This window comes from Telmatherina bonti, assembly GCF_933228915.1.
Source record: "Telmatherina bonti genome assembly, chromosome: 18".
Taxonomy (NCBI): Eukaryota; Metazoa; Chordata; class Actinopteri; order Atheriniformes; family Telmatherinidae; genus Telmatherina; species Telmatherina bonti.
Genome location: NC_136616.1, coordinates 21,495,229 through 21,513,863, shown reverse-complemented (window position 1 = coordinate 21,513,863; position 18,635 = coordinate 21,495,229). Strand labels below are relative to the sequence as shown.

The 18,635-nt window shown below is 38.6% G+C and overlaps 1 protein-coding gene across 1 annotated transcript; it reads right to left on the bottom strand.

Annotated features, from left to right (window-relative positions):
• Positions 1 to 1,672: 1,672 nt before the first annotated feature.
• On the bottom strand, positions 1,673 to 18,595 carry trmt44 (tRNA methyltransferase 44 homolog; the record flags this gene model as incomplete). The annotated part of the gene is made up of 11 exons (XM_079257967.1): positions 1,673 to 1,905; positions 3,985 to 4,101; positions 8,357 to 8,687; positions 11,077 to 11,260; positions 11,635 to 11,741; positions 13,084 to 13,155; positions 14,830 to 14,937; positions 15,870 to 15,938; positions 16,032 to 16,251; positions 18,070 to 18,187; positions 18,259 to 18,595. 11 exons carry the CDS (start codon positions 18,593 to 18,595, stop codon positions 1,673 to 1,675), a joined length of 1,896 nt encoding a protein of 631 aa, XP_079114093.1.
• Positions 18,596 to 18,635: the final 40 nt, after the last annotated feature.

Genomic DNA, 18,635 nt, shown 5'->3' with positions numbered 1-18,635 from the left:
CAAGGCTTCAGCATCTTGCAATATTTCAGTTTTCTTTTTCATTTAGTCCCAGATGGATAGATAAATTAGCAAACCAGTGTGCTGAGAACAGTTGTTTTTCTTGTTTTTGGCCTGGGGTGAGCAGCAGACTTCCCATAAACACTTTATGATCTGGTCTGCTCTGGATCTTTTCCCCCAGTATTCAGGACTCCGGGTTAAATCAGATACAAAGTCATGAATAATCGAAAGCTGTAAGGAGTCAGGAGGCCAAAAAGCCGTGACCACATTGGCTACAGGTGTTTGTAAAGTGAGAGAAGCAGGCAGGTAAATGCTCCCGCTCTCGCCGACATCGTGTTCCTTAGCAGGTTAATCGGATCACATGATCTCTGCAGACCCGGCGCAGCAGGAAGATTTTCATGAATTGATTTCTTTCAGAAAAGCTCAACGACATGGTGGAAAGAGTGAGAAAGCGAGGAATTATTCAGACAGGTCATCAAAGCCCACACGTTGCTTAACACACCATGATTGAGTAGTGGCTGTCAAAAACACACTCACTTTCAGCTGCACTCATACAGCAGTTCATCATGTCCATCACAGCTGCATCATTTATGTCCAAATAGCCTGTCATCACAGGTAAATTATGTTTTTAGCCCCAGAGAGCCATGATGTTTCATTAAGGCGTTGTCTTTTTCTTTCTGTACTGAAGACTGAGTGAATCATTATTTTATGGCTGCTACTGGTGAAGCCCCTGAAAACCACAGCAAGGATTTGCATCTCTGCTATTTGAGTGATAATAATCTGCCTCTATTCTCCTGTTTAATTTTTTTTTTCCATTTGTGATTTAGGATATTACACAAATATAAAAAACAGTGACTTCTTTTTAATATGAAAACGCTAGTCAGGAGATTTTTAGGCGTTAAAATGTGATCAAAGCATGCTAAAAAAAAATATGTCAGGTCTTTTTAGTCTCTACCTGCAAAGCTGAGCACATAAAACCTTGGTCTTAATTCCATCAGTGATGCAAATATTATCTGTCAGATAAACAAACAAAAAATAAACAAAAAAAGCTGGCTTTTTTTCACCGCTCTGCTGCAGTCCCTGGGAGGGCCTTACTGTCTTTGACATTTAAGCCGCACACTGATGGCAAACTGTGTTGGAGACACACAGCAGCGAGCACCTATCGAGAAGGGGACGACACACGGTTCACCCTTCAACTCCTACCAACAAATAATTCATAGCGCTAACATTTACTTTGTTCCAGCGTGGAACAGCCTTTATCTGTCGCCCTGCCTGTGAACCTCAAAGTACTGAGGTGAATCAAATATCTAAGTGGAGCACAGATGTGAATACCAAAACAGCGCAGAACCCTTTTAAAGCTTTTATGTCGAGGATGAAAAAGTTGAACGATACTATGAGTGCTAGGTAGGAAAAAAAAAAAAAGTCTATAAGAGAATTAAGACGGTCTTTAAATGAACACAATATAAACATCTTATGATCCACAATTTTTAAACATTATAAATCTTCATCTGTTTAATACACAGGGGTAGAACAGAGAAATCCTCTTAAAATAAATTGAATTTTGCAAAACAAAAAGATCAGAAGTCTCAGCAAGATCCAGCAGCGAAACTTCTGACTCAATCTGAAAATCGGCTACATGGATGCAACCATATGAAATAACTGAGGGATGGGACAGTCAAAACGCATAGGGCTTTATTTTCTTCAGAGGTCTGGTGGAGGGTCGCAGATCCTCTGGTCCGTGGGCAAAAGCACAGTTTTGTGCCTGCAGGGGGCAACCCTGAGGGTGGTGGGCGTGAAACCAGCAGGCACGAGTTTTTAGAGCACATGGGGCAATGGGCTTCCTCTGCTTACTGGAACAGGAGGACGTCCTCTCCCGCCAGTCTCTTATGTACACTCTCCCTCCTTCCACTGAAACAAAGCAAAACACAGAAGCTATAAAATCTTTCAAGTTCTCACAAAAGTTTCAAATACATAAGTTTCCAACAGAATTTCAGAGCAAATCCAGGATCCCACATGCAAAAAAAAAAACAAAACTGCCTTCTGCATCTCTAAGACAAAATCCAACAAAGTAGCTTCAATGCTAAAAGGATTAAAAATAATTCTTTAGCCAGATAAGATCAGGGCACACAATATTATAGTCTTTATTGCAAACTTTAAGAGCAGTTTAAAGAAAATGACAAATCCTTGCCTTTTAAATTAAAAAGTAGTTTGAGTTAATCTAAACTTTTCAGTCCAGGTAACGATCCAGAAAATCTGTTTTCACAAATTGCATTAAAACGAGCCGCTGGCGCTTCCTTACGGTTGCTATGTCACTATCTTATAATATGACCAGTAAAATGACTGCTCCCCAGAACCCACTGCCTGCCTCATTTTTGCTGGGAAACCATGAGAAAGTCTTTAGCGAGGAGAATAGCACAGTGTAGCTAATTTGGCTACAGAAACTGGACGTTTGGAAAAGGTTTAAAACCACAAAAATATAACCTAAACCCTAATCTGAGCTAAAAGTTGAGGGAACACCTTGTTATTGCTGATCTGCAGTGGTTTAATTATTAGGGATGGGAAAATCACAAAATCGAAAATCGGGATTTTTTGCAATTTTAAAATCAATATTTTTTTTTTGTTCAAATAAATAAAAATTATCCATTTTAATTTTTTTTTTACTTGTCTTCTTGGGTTTTATAGCAGCAGAATGATGGTCTGGCTACCGTGTTGTTTTTTCCTAATTGAAATCAAGAAAAATGACGAGCAAAAAAAGAAGTTTTCTCCATTTTTTTGTTTTTAATCTACAAAAATCAGCAATATCAAGAATTGTGAGAATTGCAATTTAAATCCAATTGGCACCCAAAAAATAAGAATTGAATCGTATCGGGACAAAAGAATATTGTCACATTATTATCCTTTTTCCAGAATTAGGTGAAGATTTAACTTCTGGACCAAAGTGGGAGAAATGCTTCACACAAGTACCATCATAACAACATTAAATACTCCAATACATGTTTAAAAAAAAAATAAAAAAATAAAAAAAAAAAAGGAAGTTCCTACTTTAGTAAGTACAAATCACACAAATGCTTGCAACTAAAGCTTCAGCTCCTTTAACTGTAAGCTGTGTAATGTCGTTTTCTCTTTCTGGCTTCTGTTTTCAACCTCTTACTCTTACAAATTTCTGTTTAAAGAGGAGGAAAAAGTAGCACAAAGCAGAGTCCTCTGTGTTTACAGAGGGAGAACTGGAAAGCAAAGCGCTCCAGGTCACATTATTCCATGAGACAATCCGCTCCTGCAATGTTACAACGTCTAGTTTCTGGAGAGGGCAGCCCCCATCGGAGCGCCAACATGTGCCAAGCTCTGTATACTGACCCCAGAAATCATCCAACATTACTCACATTTGGCTAATGTTTGGGTCAAAACTTACCATGGCATCCCATTAAATGTCCTACATCCATAGTATCGCTGTAGCATCAGCTTTTTACATTTTCCTGTAAATTTTAAAACTTTTTTGTGTACAAGCATTTATATACTGAGCACTGAAAGCAGGAATGGCATGTTTATGGTTTGCAGTATGATGGAAGATGGTTCGGTTACTAGTTTGGTTTAAGGTTGAAACTGGTTTTAAAATTGTAATCATAGAACAGTAAAACAGTGCTTTGACACACATGGGTGAGTGTTGGTATTCTTTCTCCTGCCTTTGTTTTGTGGTTTCTATTCATTTCTTTCACCTAGAGAGAAAGCTATTTAAACCTGTAGGTGTGTTTTTAAAAAAAACTGTAAATTACACTGGAAAGTATCATATTAATTAATAAACTTTTACTGAAAATTATTACAGATGACAAAAAAACACAGAAATGGTTTTTTAAAAAAAACAATCCTAAGAAGGCAAAATAAAGTAAATTTCATCTGCCAGTCAAATACTTTTTCTATTTTAAATGGAGTCATACATAAATTTATAAGAGCAAAACTATCCATAATGTTAGAGTTGTGTGATCAAGTTACCTCTAAAGACTTGATGGTTGTTCTTTAGTAGAGTCTGAAGGCCTCCACACTCTTTCTTCAGGAGTTGCAGGGTTTCCTGCTCCAACATCCCGGCGACGTCGTTCACAGAAAGGCTGCCTGATGAGCAACGAAGACGAGGGAGGGAAAGGTTGGAGACAAAAGGTCAGGAGGAGGTCTATTGATGTTACAGTCATCAATATGTTAACACACGGCTCCAGGCATGCACAGGATTTCTTCCTATCTGCTGTTTCAGATTAAGAAAGCGGCACCCGATGCAACTGACTGGCTTGAGTCGATGTTACCAGCTGTTCTGAGAGCAGCAGACATTGCTTCTGTCTGCAACACTCTCAGAGAAACGCTATCAATCAGGTACGTAGACCATTTCACAGAGGGAGAACAAAAACGATTTCTGCTTTACAGTGTTTGTCGACGCTGTGAAGCGCGCACAATTAAAGCTGCAACAACATGCTATTTTAGCGTCCAGCATGTATTTCACAGCTTCCTCTCCCAACAGCTATTTCAGAGCGAGAGCTGTTGCTGTCCTGCTTATTCTGGGACACAAATTTTAAGAGGGAGTTCAGAAAAGGACAAAGAGGGATATTGAAGCTGACAGAAGTTTTAAGCTCTGAAGCTCAGCAGATTATAAACAGATAATCACTCCAACTTCGAGCTCCTTTCCGTGAGTTTTTCTTCTAGCGATGCCCTTTTCTCATCCCAAAGAGAATTCAATCAGGGATGACCTTTGGTTTTCACAAATGACAATCTTCTCCTACTTTCCTCTGCCATATCGTGTCTTTTTTCTCTTGCATAACTACATTTGACCTTAATCTGGAGATGGGTTAATAGAGTCGTCTTTTCCAAATCTCTGTTGACGCTTCAGGCAGACAGACGATTCTGTTGAGATTACTGGATATCAGGAAACCGTATTTTACTGGTCACTTCAGTTTAACATTTTACAGTAAAGCCACAAATCTCAGCTATGAAGGATTTCTTTTTTTCCCCCCATCTGTTGAGAAAAATCCTCATTAATAAAAATTTCTTTAAAGGCCTTAACAAACACTATCATACTTTTTGCACCCAAATACATGAATACAGTTGGTCAAATTGCTGATTTAATCCATGAAATACGCAACGCACTCCCATCTTCAGACATAAGCCAAACCAAACACAACCCTGTGCCGTAGAGTGGAAAACTGGGCAGACCGTCGTCCTACAGCTCAGACGCCAAGGAGCTCCAGGCTTTAATATAATATCAATACACTGTTTAGAGCTGCCCTTTACTGCCTGCAATGTTAATGTGGATTAATGGGAGAGGTACGGTATTGACACAGTGGATTCAGCTTGGACTTAGACCAGGTGCACACGATTGTTAATGGTCTAGCTTGATGGAGCTGCTTAAGTTCAAATGTCCCATGAAGAAAAGATGGCCAACTACTGATTACACACCACAGAAGATTGTTTTCGCTGCTAAAATCAATCCAGAATAACTCTGAATGTGTGTGTTTTTTGTTTTTTGTTTTTTTTCTTAACCAAAACAACTTTTAGCTAAACAGAAAATAGCTGTAATGCATGATTGCTTAATGATTTTATGGAAATGTAATATTTAAAATTAGGGATGGATGCTAAATCTGTTTAATCTACTCAAATGAAAGTAATCTGAAACGAGAATGCTGGAGCCAGAAAATTTTGTTATGCAGTGTGTGAGTCATGGTAGTATCTACGTGTACATGTGAGTCACTCCCACAAAGGGCCTTGTGAAGGTCTTTTGGTAGCGAGCATGAGTTAACACGTCGCTCTCCAAAAACCTAACAGCACTTATTCTTCTGAGATGATGCTGCACAAGCAGTAGGTTGGGTTGTTCTTTTTTTTTTTTTTTTTTTTTTACACGGTTTAACCTCTATCCCAAAACAGATTTTTGTCCACCGATACTTTGTACCTTTTAACGGTTTAAATATTCTGATGGTTAATGCACCCAATAGTGAAAGTGAATAGTAAGTCCAGTATATTCACTCTTCCTTTGTCAGTGTCTTAGACATCAATAATATCCCAAACAAAGAACTGTTAATTCACCATCACATATTTCTTATATTAACGGCTCTAAAATACCAAAAGAAGCTGAGATATTTCAGTGGCATTTCCCTTCATGACTTTGCTACTTTTTGTAGAGGAAATTAACTGAGGCACATTCCATCAGAATCCATTGTAATCTGTCCTTACTCACGTCCTGCAAGTGTTCCTTGTTTCCCTGCTGCAACACACCTGACTCACATCAGATCTTATTAGCAGACTGGTGCAGAGCTGGACATTACACTGCACCAGCCTGCTAATTAGCCATCGATTTGAGTCAAGTGTGTTGCAGCAGGGAAACAAGGAACATTTGCAGGACTGTGGCCCTCGAGGACCAGAGATGCCCACACCTCCCCTAACCAATCGTAGCCAGAATATTTCTTTTCTTGTGTCGGGGACATTTTTTGGTCATAAACTGAAGCAGCCAATCTGTGCAAAATCCTCACATAGTTTTTGTGAAATTAACAGGTGAGGAAAAAAATGGGTTGAGCAGATTTCATTTTAAAGATTCACTGCTTTTTCTACTGAAGCTAGCTAAAGTCTCCCTTTTCTGAATGCAGTGTGGAGATTAATTGCAAAATGGTGCATTTGCAAACAACACTAATCAGTACATCTCAAAATCGAACCACTTCATGGGCCAATGAGATGGCACATCAGTTGAGCATATAACTATGAGCAATGGGCAATGTTTCAGGGCCACCAGTGTTGCCAGTACATCCCTGAATAATGGATATGCATGCATAGAAAAAATCTAAATTGCTGTCTGGTGATGAAGGTTTCAGCGATTGCCTTCTCTGCTCTACATGTACATACCTGAACAACTAAATCTTCTAAATCACCTGCATTTTCTGCAAACCCACACGTCGGAGTATTTAAAACAGTTTTGTCTGAAAACAATTAAATTCAATATAAAAGAAAACCAACAGTGCCTATTATTTAAGTGTAAAGCTCATTTTTCTGCAGGGTTTTCTGGAGGATTGTTAAGTCTAAAAAGGAAAAAGGTGTGATAAAAAGGTGTTCCCTTGGTAATAACAAAACCGTAGCCAATTCTCATCCACCGCCTCTTCCATGCAAGCTGTTCTCTCTTTACAATAAGTTTGTCTCCCAAGTATTTTCTGTGCATCTGAGACCTCACTAAGCTGACGTTGAGCGTTGCAGCATGAACAGCGTGTTCAGCGCATACCTTTTTTTTTTTTTTTTTTTATTCTCAGCATGCTTGCATAACTTTGTGAGCCAGGTCAGCAGTGAAGTGTGCATGAATTAGTAACTCGCTTCAAAGTTACAGGAAGCAGCTTCGCACATCTGTGAGATTTATTCTAAGTTTGTTGCACAGATATCACATGGTATAAACAACATAAACAACAGCCGGGATGGGTGCCACTCTATGGACTCTTCATATTGTTTATGCAATGAATAAATTCAATAAAAAGGAGAGCAGAATTTGAACTTTACACCAACAATAGGCCGTATAATCAATCAAATTTAGCAGAAGCTAAACTGAATGCTTGTAGTCTTTGAATATGCTTAAAAATGGAAAGAAACTTAATCCCAAAGGCCTTTCGATGACTCCGAGATCTTTCCAAGTCTGTTAAACAAAGGCTTGCTTCTCCTGGATTTACTCTTTGTTCTTACACAACAGATAACTGGTGGAATACCTCAATACAAATGCATACTCATGCATAAATCATAGACAGCGGTGCATTATTCATCCAGTCATCTCTCCATAGTCCCAATCTCCCTTTATGCACTCTCCCTCATTTTTCTCTCCGTTTAATTTAAGCACTGACACCCTGACAGAGAATTTTTCTGTTTTAATCATAGCAGTCTTCATCTTTGTGTGTGTGTGTGTGTGTGTGTGTGTGTGTGTGTGTGTGTGTGTGTGTGTGTGTGTGTGTGTGTGTGTGTGTGTGTCTGTAGCAATGGGGTGCAGAGGCGTTGAAAAAAGGTGACGCGTGGGTGGTGCGCGAGTAAAACTTTGTGTGAACTGTTCGGCACAGGAAGAGGCGAGCGCAGGGTGAGATACAGAGTTCAAAGTGGCATCACTCTGTGTCTCCAAACCCCGCAGAAGACTGATGCTGAGACGGGACAGGGTGGTGACAAGCGAGGCGGGGAGAAAAGATAGGATGATGGTGGAGGTATCAGACTGCATTTTTCAAGATCAAGAATCTTCTGACTCCCACAAAGCAACTAAAAATATGTTTAGTGACGATATAGATATACTTGTTTTGCATCAGGTGTCAGAAAATGTCAACAAGACTTTGTTCTCCGATCTTTATTGTTGTGTGGCTGCTATTATGTGGTTTACCTCCTTGGTTCCAGTCACTGCCGGCCCTTCCACCGGTCATTCCCAGAAGAACGTTGGCGACCCGCAGGACAACTCTGTCGACAAAGTCCCTCGGGAGAGCAGCGCAGTTTCGAACCGTTTCAACTTGTTCTCTGGGCTGGAACCCGACTCCCCATGTGCTCCCAGAGGTGCAGTCGTTCCCATGGCAACAGTCCCCATCATTTCTGACATCTGACATTTGAACTGTGATCCCAGGAAATGTCTGGTGGCTCTGAATGTAACAAGCTCTTTGATGCTCCGACTCGGCCTCGTCGGCCAGCTCGTAGCTCCTGGACTTTCCCACCAGACACACCTGCAGGAGGAAGAACTGGATGTCAGCATGACTCCCAAGGCTGCAGGGAGCTGAAACTGCAAACCAGGAACCCAAAATAGAACAAGAACTAACAATACTGGCAAAAAAAACACAACACACATGACAATAAGTCAGTGGAAAAACAACCTGAAAAAACTAAACAAAAGCCTTTTAAAGCTTCCCATCGCTGGATTAAATTATTACAACAGATCAGCCAAGTAAATAACTCCCTGGTACTTTTATGTGTCCTACAGCTTTTAGTTATGGAGGAAATGTCTCTCTGGGGGATATAAATACTTGATTTATCTGTGTCTGTCTACTTAATAAAGTCCATGTGAAGAAAGGACCAAAACAAACATTGTGCATGAACCTTGGATACAGTTATTGTGAACATTTGCAGGAGGTAAACGCCCACTATACCTTTCAGAAAAAGATTAAAACTTTACTTTTTGGGAAAACATATACTTAGTACTGGCTCGGATGACAGTAAAGCATCACTTTGTTATGCTGTTATAGATGAAAGTTGCTGAGAGACCTCCCATGATGCAGAGTTCATTTCATCTACTTTCCTGGGGATTTTCGCTTTTTCTCTTCATGATCTTCCTGACAGACAAACATGTTTTATAGCTTCATGTTTATTTGTCAGGATCCTTCTCTTGGTCTGTGTTCCAAATAAGCTGAGTCACTGTAAAAACAAAGTACTGCTCGAAAGAAAATTGTTTAGTTTTGCACACATAAAGTATCCTATGATTAACTTTTTGACCTAAATTGATGCTATGAAGAAAAGCAAGTTAAATTAATTCAATTAGAGACAATTATATTCATCAGGTCAATTTTAGACTGATCGTGTTTGCATATGATAATAAATGTTGAAACATAAAATCTGTAAAATATGTTTGAATGTTAAAGCATAGAGTCTTTTTTTCTATCATCATAAGAATATATCATTTGTTTACTATTTATGAAGCTAAATACTAACTTCAAGTCAGTACAGTCACAGTAAAACCAAATTCCTTCACGGAAAATGTGGAATCCAGTCATTTTAAACACTGCGCTTTTTTTTTTTTTTTTTTTTTAAATGGCTTATACAGGCGATCTTCGAGTTGCGTGGTTCTTAACTTACATTGTTTCGACTTTACGATGCTCATTAAATAAACGTAAACAAAAAAATAAAGCAAGTTTCGAAGTCAGGAGGTTCTATATGAGCTCTTACGACGTGTGACGTGGAGGCTGTGGTAACACCTCAGTGCGTGTATATTTATTTCATTTCAATTGGCTGTATTGTTTTTCCATTAATATGATGTATAATACGTGTATATTGATAGTTACTTAGTGGGTATTCAGTGGGTATTTAAGGGTAAAAATCCAACTTATGTGGAATTTCGGGTTACGCTGCGACGTAGGAATGGAACTGGTTCACATAGTCTGAAAGAGAAGGTACATAATTAACCAGGTCTGATATTTTATTAATTTATTTTATTTTTTTACCTGAGCTGATAATCTGGTCGTTATTATGCCTTAAAATCAGGTAAATGCAACCTCAAATACACAACAGCACATGAGATTTTAAACTCTTTCACCTGTTTATCAAAAAATAAACCAAAATGTAGACGTACTGTGTGAAAACAATGACATATATGCCATGATCTAGTGTATACACAGAAACAATTTCAGTTTGAAGAATTGTTTTCTGTAAGAGTATTTTCTGTATATTAGTGTCATGTAATCTAGGAGCAATATGGTTCCTTTTTCGTACTCTTCTTTGCAACATTCTTTCAGTTCGTCAAGGTGTAAACAGAATTTCAGTCAGGTTGAGATCTGAACTTTGCTTCCCTGCAACGCTTCCACTCTTTCCTATCTTCTTTGTTGCTGGGTTTGGGGTCATTGTCTTGTTGCACGATCCAATTTCAGCCAAGTTTCACCTGTCAGACAAATGGCTTCACATCTGACTCCAGAATACTTTTATTTGCACAGTAGTTCATGGATAACGTGACGGCTGCAAGTCTGTATCCACATCTTATCCTAGATCATGCTTGACAGGTGCTAGCAAGTTTATGTAATAGAAAAAAGGGAACCAAGCCTTATATATGGAGATTTTTGCTCTGACACAAACTAACATTTTACATACCGACTGAGGCCTGTGGAGTCTGAAATGTACCTCTTTGTTCTTTGTTTTTGTTATTTTGCTCTTTTTCCTGATCAAACCCAAGGTGCATCTTTCTAACTGAACTATGACTGACTTTTCCAGAGTGATGAGCAGCAACTGTGTTTTTCTCTTAGGTTATTGCTGATACCACACACCTTTCGCGCACCAGACCACAAAACTGCCAAAAGCTCTGCTTTTATAAGAGGTGCTCACATCTGCTTCTTCTAGTCTTTTTAAACCTACCCGTTTAGTTGATGGTATCCTCAAGCAGTCTTCTTCTGTGTTGAAGCCACAGACTTGGCTGACCTCCCTGATGAAGTCGATGTATTCCTTATACTGAGATTTCTTACATTGGCGTCTCTGGTATTTTCCATAGAAGTCAAAGAAACAGCAGGGTAGCACAAAGTAACGGCAGGAATAAGATGACCTGCAATTTGAAAAGAAAAAAAACAACTTTTTACCCATTTTGTAAAAATGCCGCGAATAATGAGCTCTGAATTGTTTTACCCTTTAGTAAACTTTGAAACTCAGACAGCAAACAACAAGGCAATTATTTCAAGTTATAACCTTTAATCAGGAACAGGGTAAAGCAGATTTATAAGAGTCAGGCTTAACATCGCCATCTGGTGGTTGTTTTTACACTGACACATTTATATGCAGACACTCAAGGGGGAAAAAAAAAAAAACACACCCAGACACATTCACATCACTTATCATCTCCTGCCCATAATGTTATTCCAAACATAAGAGATCAGCTGCCACTTGAGCTGCCGAGTGTGATTGTTTTTCCTGATGACTAACCTGGCGGCTATAACAGGGATCCATGGTGTGAGCTCGTCCGAGTGGTTCCCAATCAGCCAGTCTGTACCCGGGAATAAAAAGCTCTCACTGGGAGTAATTGCCTTTTCCTAAAATAGCAAAGACCCAAAAAGCAGAGGAGCTTTTCAGAGCATGGAATTTGTAAATTGGCATGATTTTATTCAGAATAACTCAGCGGAAATTTTTTATTTTTTTTTCATCCTCTAAAACCCCTAATGCATCACAAAGCGAGGAATGAGGTCGACTTTATCAAGTTGTTTAATTCAACAGACTTTTTTTGTGTGTTCTTTCTGAATTTTTCTCAACAACGTGGTAATAAAATCAAAGCTGTTTTAGCTTAGAATTGATCCAAAGAAGTCACAAGAGTGTCAGAAATCATGCGAGCAAAGAACACTAAAACTTGTGAGGTTGGGAGACCTTCCAAATGAAAGTGCAGTCCAGAGTACGGCAGCCCTAAGGGTCCACAAATATTGGCCTGCCACATTCACTCACAAAAATCTGTCAATAATAGATGACTTGAGATGGAAGCAGCCAGCAGCTTGTTGTCAAACGAGCGACTGAGGCCATGAAGCACACAGGGAAGCGTTGTGTTTTCAGGGCAGACTTCCTGGGAAATGTGCAAATGAATTTGTCAGAACTCAGCATGACACTCCAGCATGGAAGCAGGTTTGCCTTTGGAAAGCTTGGAGCAAGTATTCAGGCAAGAGTCTCTAAAGCATACAGACGTCTGCTTTATGTAGTGTCAGTTTAAAAATATTACTTTTCTAATGCCACAAGGCATTTTTTCCCCCATAAATTCACATCTTTAAAAGCCGTCTGCTCACAAAAAAAAAAGAAAAATACACAAAGGCTCAGTCTAAGCCTGCAATTGACAATTTTCTACTCATGTAATTTTAATTAATTAATGAGTTTTAATTAAGTTTCTGAACCAATTTAAATATTTATTTTAGAAAAAAGAAAACAACTCACTTAATTTTGTTGCTTTTTATTTATTCATCCATTTATTTATTATTCATCCCAGTATTTAAATCTTTTTTTTTTTTTTTTTTTTTAAGTATTTAAATCTTTAAAGGAGCAGCTTCCTAAAAGATCTGCTTGCTTTGAAATTAGCAAATAAATTTTTATTAAAAAAAATCTCTTTTAAGGGCACTTCAGGTGCTTTCAATATATTTACAAGATTTAATTAAGAATGCAAAATTTGCCCGGTTTTTGAAAGATTGTCAAGAATCGATTAAATGATAAATGGAAAATAATCTTTAAATTTCAGGGCTCATATTCCTACGACAGCTTAATAAACTAAGATGAACGTTATATGATCAAATTAATGTATGTTTCTTGAATTTATTTCCCTGTGTGGTTTGAAAAGACAGCATAACTTTAACTACAACAAAGTCTGAATTCATCTCCTCTTTTCAATCACAGCTGACCAACCTCAAGCAGAGTGTGAGGGCCGTACATGTCCCAGATCCTCCTCCTGCGCACGTCAATGCCCTTTCCTGGGTGCTGCAACACAAGTTGGCGTAACGGTCAGTCGCTAATCACGCTTGGCTGCGTTCACACTCTGACCACTGTGTGTAATTTCAATTACCCTCGTCCTTGTGTGGGATTGGTTTTTTAAGCGTCACAGTGGAGATGATTTTAAATACTCAGAGGCACAAGTCTGCTCACCTGGACTTTAACCAGGTTTAAACAGGTCTATTAGCCTTCTGGCGAAAATTTGGAGGTTGACGGCACATCTTTAAGGTTTCCATGTTTTACCAAAGGTAGTTTGATTCAATGTTGTTTTTGAGCGAATGTTTTAATCTTTCTTTGTTTGTTTGTTCGGTTAAATTAAACATCAACCAAAGCACATATGCTATTTCCACATATTTAACAATGAACACAAAAAAAAAATAAAATAAAGTTAAAAAAAAAAAAAACAGAAGGAAGAAGGTGCAGGCTAAAGCTTGTGCTTATTAGACCTACCCATGATGTAAACCTTTCACTCAGCTCCTTTTAGCTTTAATTAATACACTAATAAAGATCAATTACACACTGAACATAAATAGCCAGTCTTTCAGTCATACATCTCGAACCCATTTTATGTTCATAGCGCAAATATGTATTGATTAATCCTCCTTTGTTTAATAGTATGTTCCTTGTTTGAACAGGCTGTGTGTTTGACATCTTTGATTTTAGGGACTAGGTTTATAATTTTGCAACAAAAAAATTGTGCTGAATCAGGAAAACGTAAATGAATCTGGAAAATAAATTGATTTTTTTTTTAAAAAAAAAAACAAAAAAACTCCCCCTTCAGTTGTGTGAAAAGGTGAAAATAAAAAGTCATAGGGATTCATCTATTTATCATCTACTTAGGTTTGTGGCTGTAGTGGAAAATCTTCATAAAACCATCAGGGATTGATAAATCCATTAAGCTTCTGTTGCTTTTTATGCTACAGCAGGAAAACAGTTTTGGCGAAGTACTACAGACGTTCTTTCAAACTCAGTCTTCCTCCAAAAGCATTTCTTCTCTGCAAGTGTGCACAGTTCTACATATAGTCTAAAGTGACTCTAACCTCAGTCTAGAGCCTAAAGGGAAACTCAATTTGATCCCACAAGAACAGCAGTCCTGCAGGTTTTCAATATATCCCTGCTCCAACACACCTGACTCAAGTCGCGCATAACTTCATGGCCTGTTGGATCCATTTAAGTTGAGGTGTGTTTGGGCAGAAAAACCTTGAAAACCTGCAGGACTGAGACCTAACTGGGTAGCCCTGGTCTAAACCAACCTTCACCTGGAGCCTGACTGGGTTCTGCAGAGTCTTCATAAACATACAATGTGAGTGTTATCTGTCTAACACTACTACTCTGATTAAACATGACCTTAGAAAGAACATGCCTTTTGGTTATTGCCTATTTTTAACAGGCTAGATTTATCAACAGAGAGTACACACTGGTGTGCACACTCACAGCTGATATATGAGGCCCCAGGCTGTGATCATCATTATCTTAAGTGCCTGAATAGAAAACAACTGAACCTTCTTCAAGCACTTTAAGGATTTACAACCCGCCACTTCTAACAGTTTAGTTTCTCTTGTAATCACCCATGACAAGGAGTCAAATGCAGCGACCTGCTGATTCAGTCAGTACTACAGGTTTAGATAAAAAAAAAATAAAAAAAAAACAGCCCTAACTCACCCCTTCATTGGTCAGTATGTGAACGAGGAGGCCATTTCCACAACCCAGGTCCACAAAGGACTGCATGGCAGTCAGACCTTTCTCCGCTCTTTCCTCAGCCCACAGCACCTGCAGCCACAGTGACAAAGATTCAATTCGGTAAGGTCAGAGAGCTTTCGATCACAGCAGTAAAATCCAATTTACAGCCGCAGCGTGACACCTGCTGCTACCGCTGCTGACACCCTTTCACCAGCCTCGAGATGACGTATTGATTCACTGGATTCATATTCAGATTGATAGACCAAGCTTTAGTTGCATGATGGGACAGCATGTGACAGATAACATGATTTCCACAGACGCAAACACACACGCACACACAGTATATATGAACATACAATTGTGCTCATATGTATTCATACCCTTTCATTAAAGAAAAGGCAGAATTTACAACAGTCACTCAAATAACTTGACTTAAAGAAGGAACAATAACTAAAAATTTGCAAAAATATAATTTAGTAATATAAGACACAGTTTTTTTCATTTAATCGAGTTGAAGAAAGAAAAAAAAAAAAAACAGACATACAAACAAATTGGTCCTGGACAAATTAGAGCACTTTTCTGTTGAACAGTGGGACAAAATACCTGTCAACAGGTGCAGAAGTCTGACTGAGAGGAACAGAAAACACCTGACTGGAGCGGAAACATTAAAGGATTGTTCGACAAAATATCAGTTTATGAGAGATGTAATATGTAATAAATTATCTTATTTGTTTGCTTTTTAAAAAAAATTCTATTGAACCAGAATTAGAAAATAATGTAATGATTTTCATAAAATTTTTATTTATTATTACTTTAGTCAATTTCAGCTTATTTTACAGGCAGCCGTTTTATTTTCCTTCTTTAATGAAAGGGTATGAAGAAATATGAGCACAACTGTATTTGCAACATATAACATTAACAGACTACGGTCTCTGATTTAGGCAGAAAAAAAAGCTAAACTGAACACATCAGACCATTTATTTTATGATTACATAAATATTAACAATCAGGTGTGAACCCACCAGGAGATATGTAGCAATAGCAACATCTTCATACACAAATTTCTCAGGATCTGTGACTTCAGGCCAAACCTGGAAATGGTGATAAAAAGATAAAAACATAACACATCAGACCATTCAGTGAATAAAAACATCAGATATTCTAAGAGTACCAGCTCTCTTTACCTTCACCATGGCCTTGTACTTCTCCTTCAGCTGCTGGTACATGAAGCTGTACTTCTCCACCGGCAGCAGAGACAGAGTGCTTCTGAACTCGCTGCTCTTGCACTCGGTGGCCCAGCGTATCAGTTTAGGTAGTAGGTCTGAGGAGAGCCAGGGCAGCTTAGGATAGGCAACGCCGTCAGAGAACCACGCATCCAGAGTCAGCAAATGCAGCTCCAAAGCCCTGAAGTCAAAGCAGAATCAGCTGCAATTGTGCTTGCTTTTAAGTCTGGTGCAGATGTAACATATATGCCATGTTAAAAGGCCAAAAACAAGGTTACTGAGCACAAAAAATATGCACCCACTAAAACAGATATCCACAAGACAGACATTACCAGGTGAAATAAAAAGAGTTTTCTTAACCTTTTAAATTTTCCAGGAAGTCCCACGATGTTGGGAGCCACAGACTGAAGTAACAACCCGAGTACACAAGCTAATACAGCAGCTAATGCAGTTGGCTTTAACATGTGAGTAACCATGGCAATAGATGATTTGCGTTGTCGCCACCATATAAAGGTTAATGACCAGAGGACTATCTAGGAGTATTAGTCATGATAACACCCAGCCAAGACCACAAACCATCCAATGAGTTTTTCTTTTAAATTACTTCTCAGGTTGCAGAAATACTTTCGACTGTCTGCTGTGAGTCACCAGCGTTGCCTTATTATAAGCTAGATCAGTAGCCAGCTGCCATCAACCTGTACGGGGTCAAGGACTCAAGTAGGTGAGCAGCCAATGGTGACTGGTGATTGGTCTGAATGCCACTGGCTGCCATCACCTGCGTACCTACTTAACCCTCGATGAAAAGCAAGTTACCACATGCTCACTCAGCAGAGCCTGGAAATAGCATTCAGCTGCCAAAGCTGCTCCCTCTGCCTGGGAAGCTGTTTTCCCCAAGCTGACATTTTGTGGCTTGTGCAAGCTTCCTCTTTCATTCATTCCTCACAGTTCTTTCTAGGTAGCTGTACATTTCCAGCCTACAATAAGCAGGACTTCTTCCTTGGGGTGCAAAAATGAGTGCATTGGATACTGAAGCTGAGGGGCACTGCCCGGAGAATTTCACAGCACAAGAATACTCAGTACTAATGACGTTTTAGTGGTCAGGTTGCTGAATAAAAGTCTTGCAAGCAGAAGTTTTGAGAAAACTTGATTTACTTAATAAAGTATGAAAATACTTGAGCATCCGTTTACCTTCTTTTTTGGGCTTTGGAGGAAATGTAAGGTGATAATACATTGAAGATGAACCAGAAAACATGGAAAATTATAGTATAATTTAACAAATTATCCCATCTATGCTTTTCCTGTAGCAAACCAAAACATCTTACAGTAAACGATAATTAGCATGCATCCATATACAAATTAATATGCCGGGAGCTGTTATTTTCATGGTTTCTTTATTCTTTTTAATCCATTAAATCAAAATATACCGTATGTCATTCAAATGCGTGTAACCAATACTTTGAAAATGCAGAAGGATCTTATCATGCTCCTCTTTTTTACCTTTGACCACAAATGTACTGTAAAATGCACTTATAATTAATCCCAAAGACAAAAAGTATTGCGTGTGTCAGTGCTACAGACAACAAACCACATTAATGCTGCTTGACATTCTTTTCTGCTTGACAGCGGGGTCATAAAGACAATCCTGAAGTGAGTTCAGATTTTATAATAGTCTGTCAGGCATATCTGCCTTTAAGTTAGATAGACCATTAAATGAACCTAAATGGTTTAACCATGTGAAACATTTTGTTGTATTGTAAATTAAAACATGGTGTAAAATAAAAGCAAATATCCAAATTAAATAGGAGTCTCCAGTATGTTTTTTTTTTTTTACATGAAATAATACCAATATTTAATCATTATGTACTTTTTTCTGCATATGAAAGTGAAAGCCTGTTTCTATATTTGTAAGTATCTCTGTTACTGACCAAGTGTTTGTGTTTCATTAAACCATGCACTATTTTGATATTTATTTTATTCTAAGGGAGATATTCAGACTCACCATTCTTCGCAGCCATCACTGCAGAGCTGTATCTTATAAATGTTTCCCTTCTTAAAAGACACTTTGCCCTCTGCATTATCCTCAAATGGCAGAAAAGTCACTTGCTGCCTGTTAAAGTCTGCAGTTGGAAAGGAAAACATTACAAGAGCACAAAGCTGATACAGACTTTAGGAAAAGACTAGCTCTTACCTTTCAGTATGGCTTCCTTTTGCAGGTTTGTTCCATAACCTTTTACTTTAGGAATAATAGTTCTCACGCTAAATGACCATGGCTTGTCCTGTCCATGTGTCTGTGCAAGCAAAACCCCGCTGGAGAGGAAACACATAACATCCTGGAACAGTTCATAATCCTCCAGTAGTAACACTAGATCTTCTGTGTCCACATCTCGACTGTCTGTCTCTTTAACGCCGCAAAGACGCTTGTTGACCACATGAGGTTTCTTTATCCACACGTCTATTGCTGACCAGAAGCCTTCGGGAAGAGTCTTACATTCACCTGGAAACTTTATATCAAAGAGTTTGGGCATACCTGGACATCAGAGTTCACCACGAACCTGTGTTTACGAT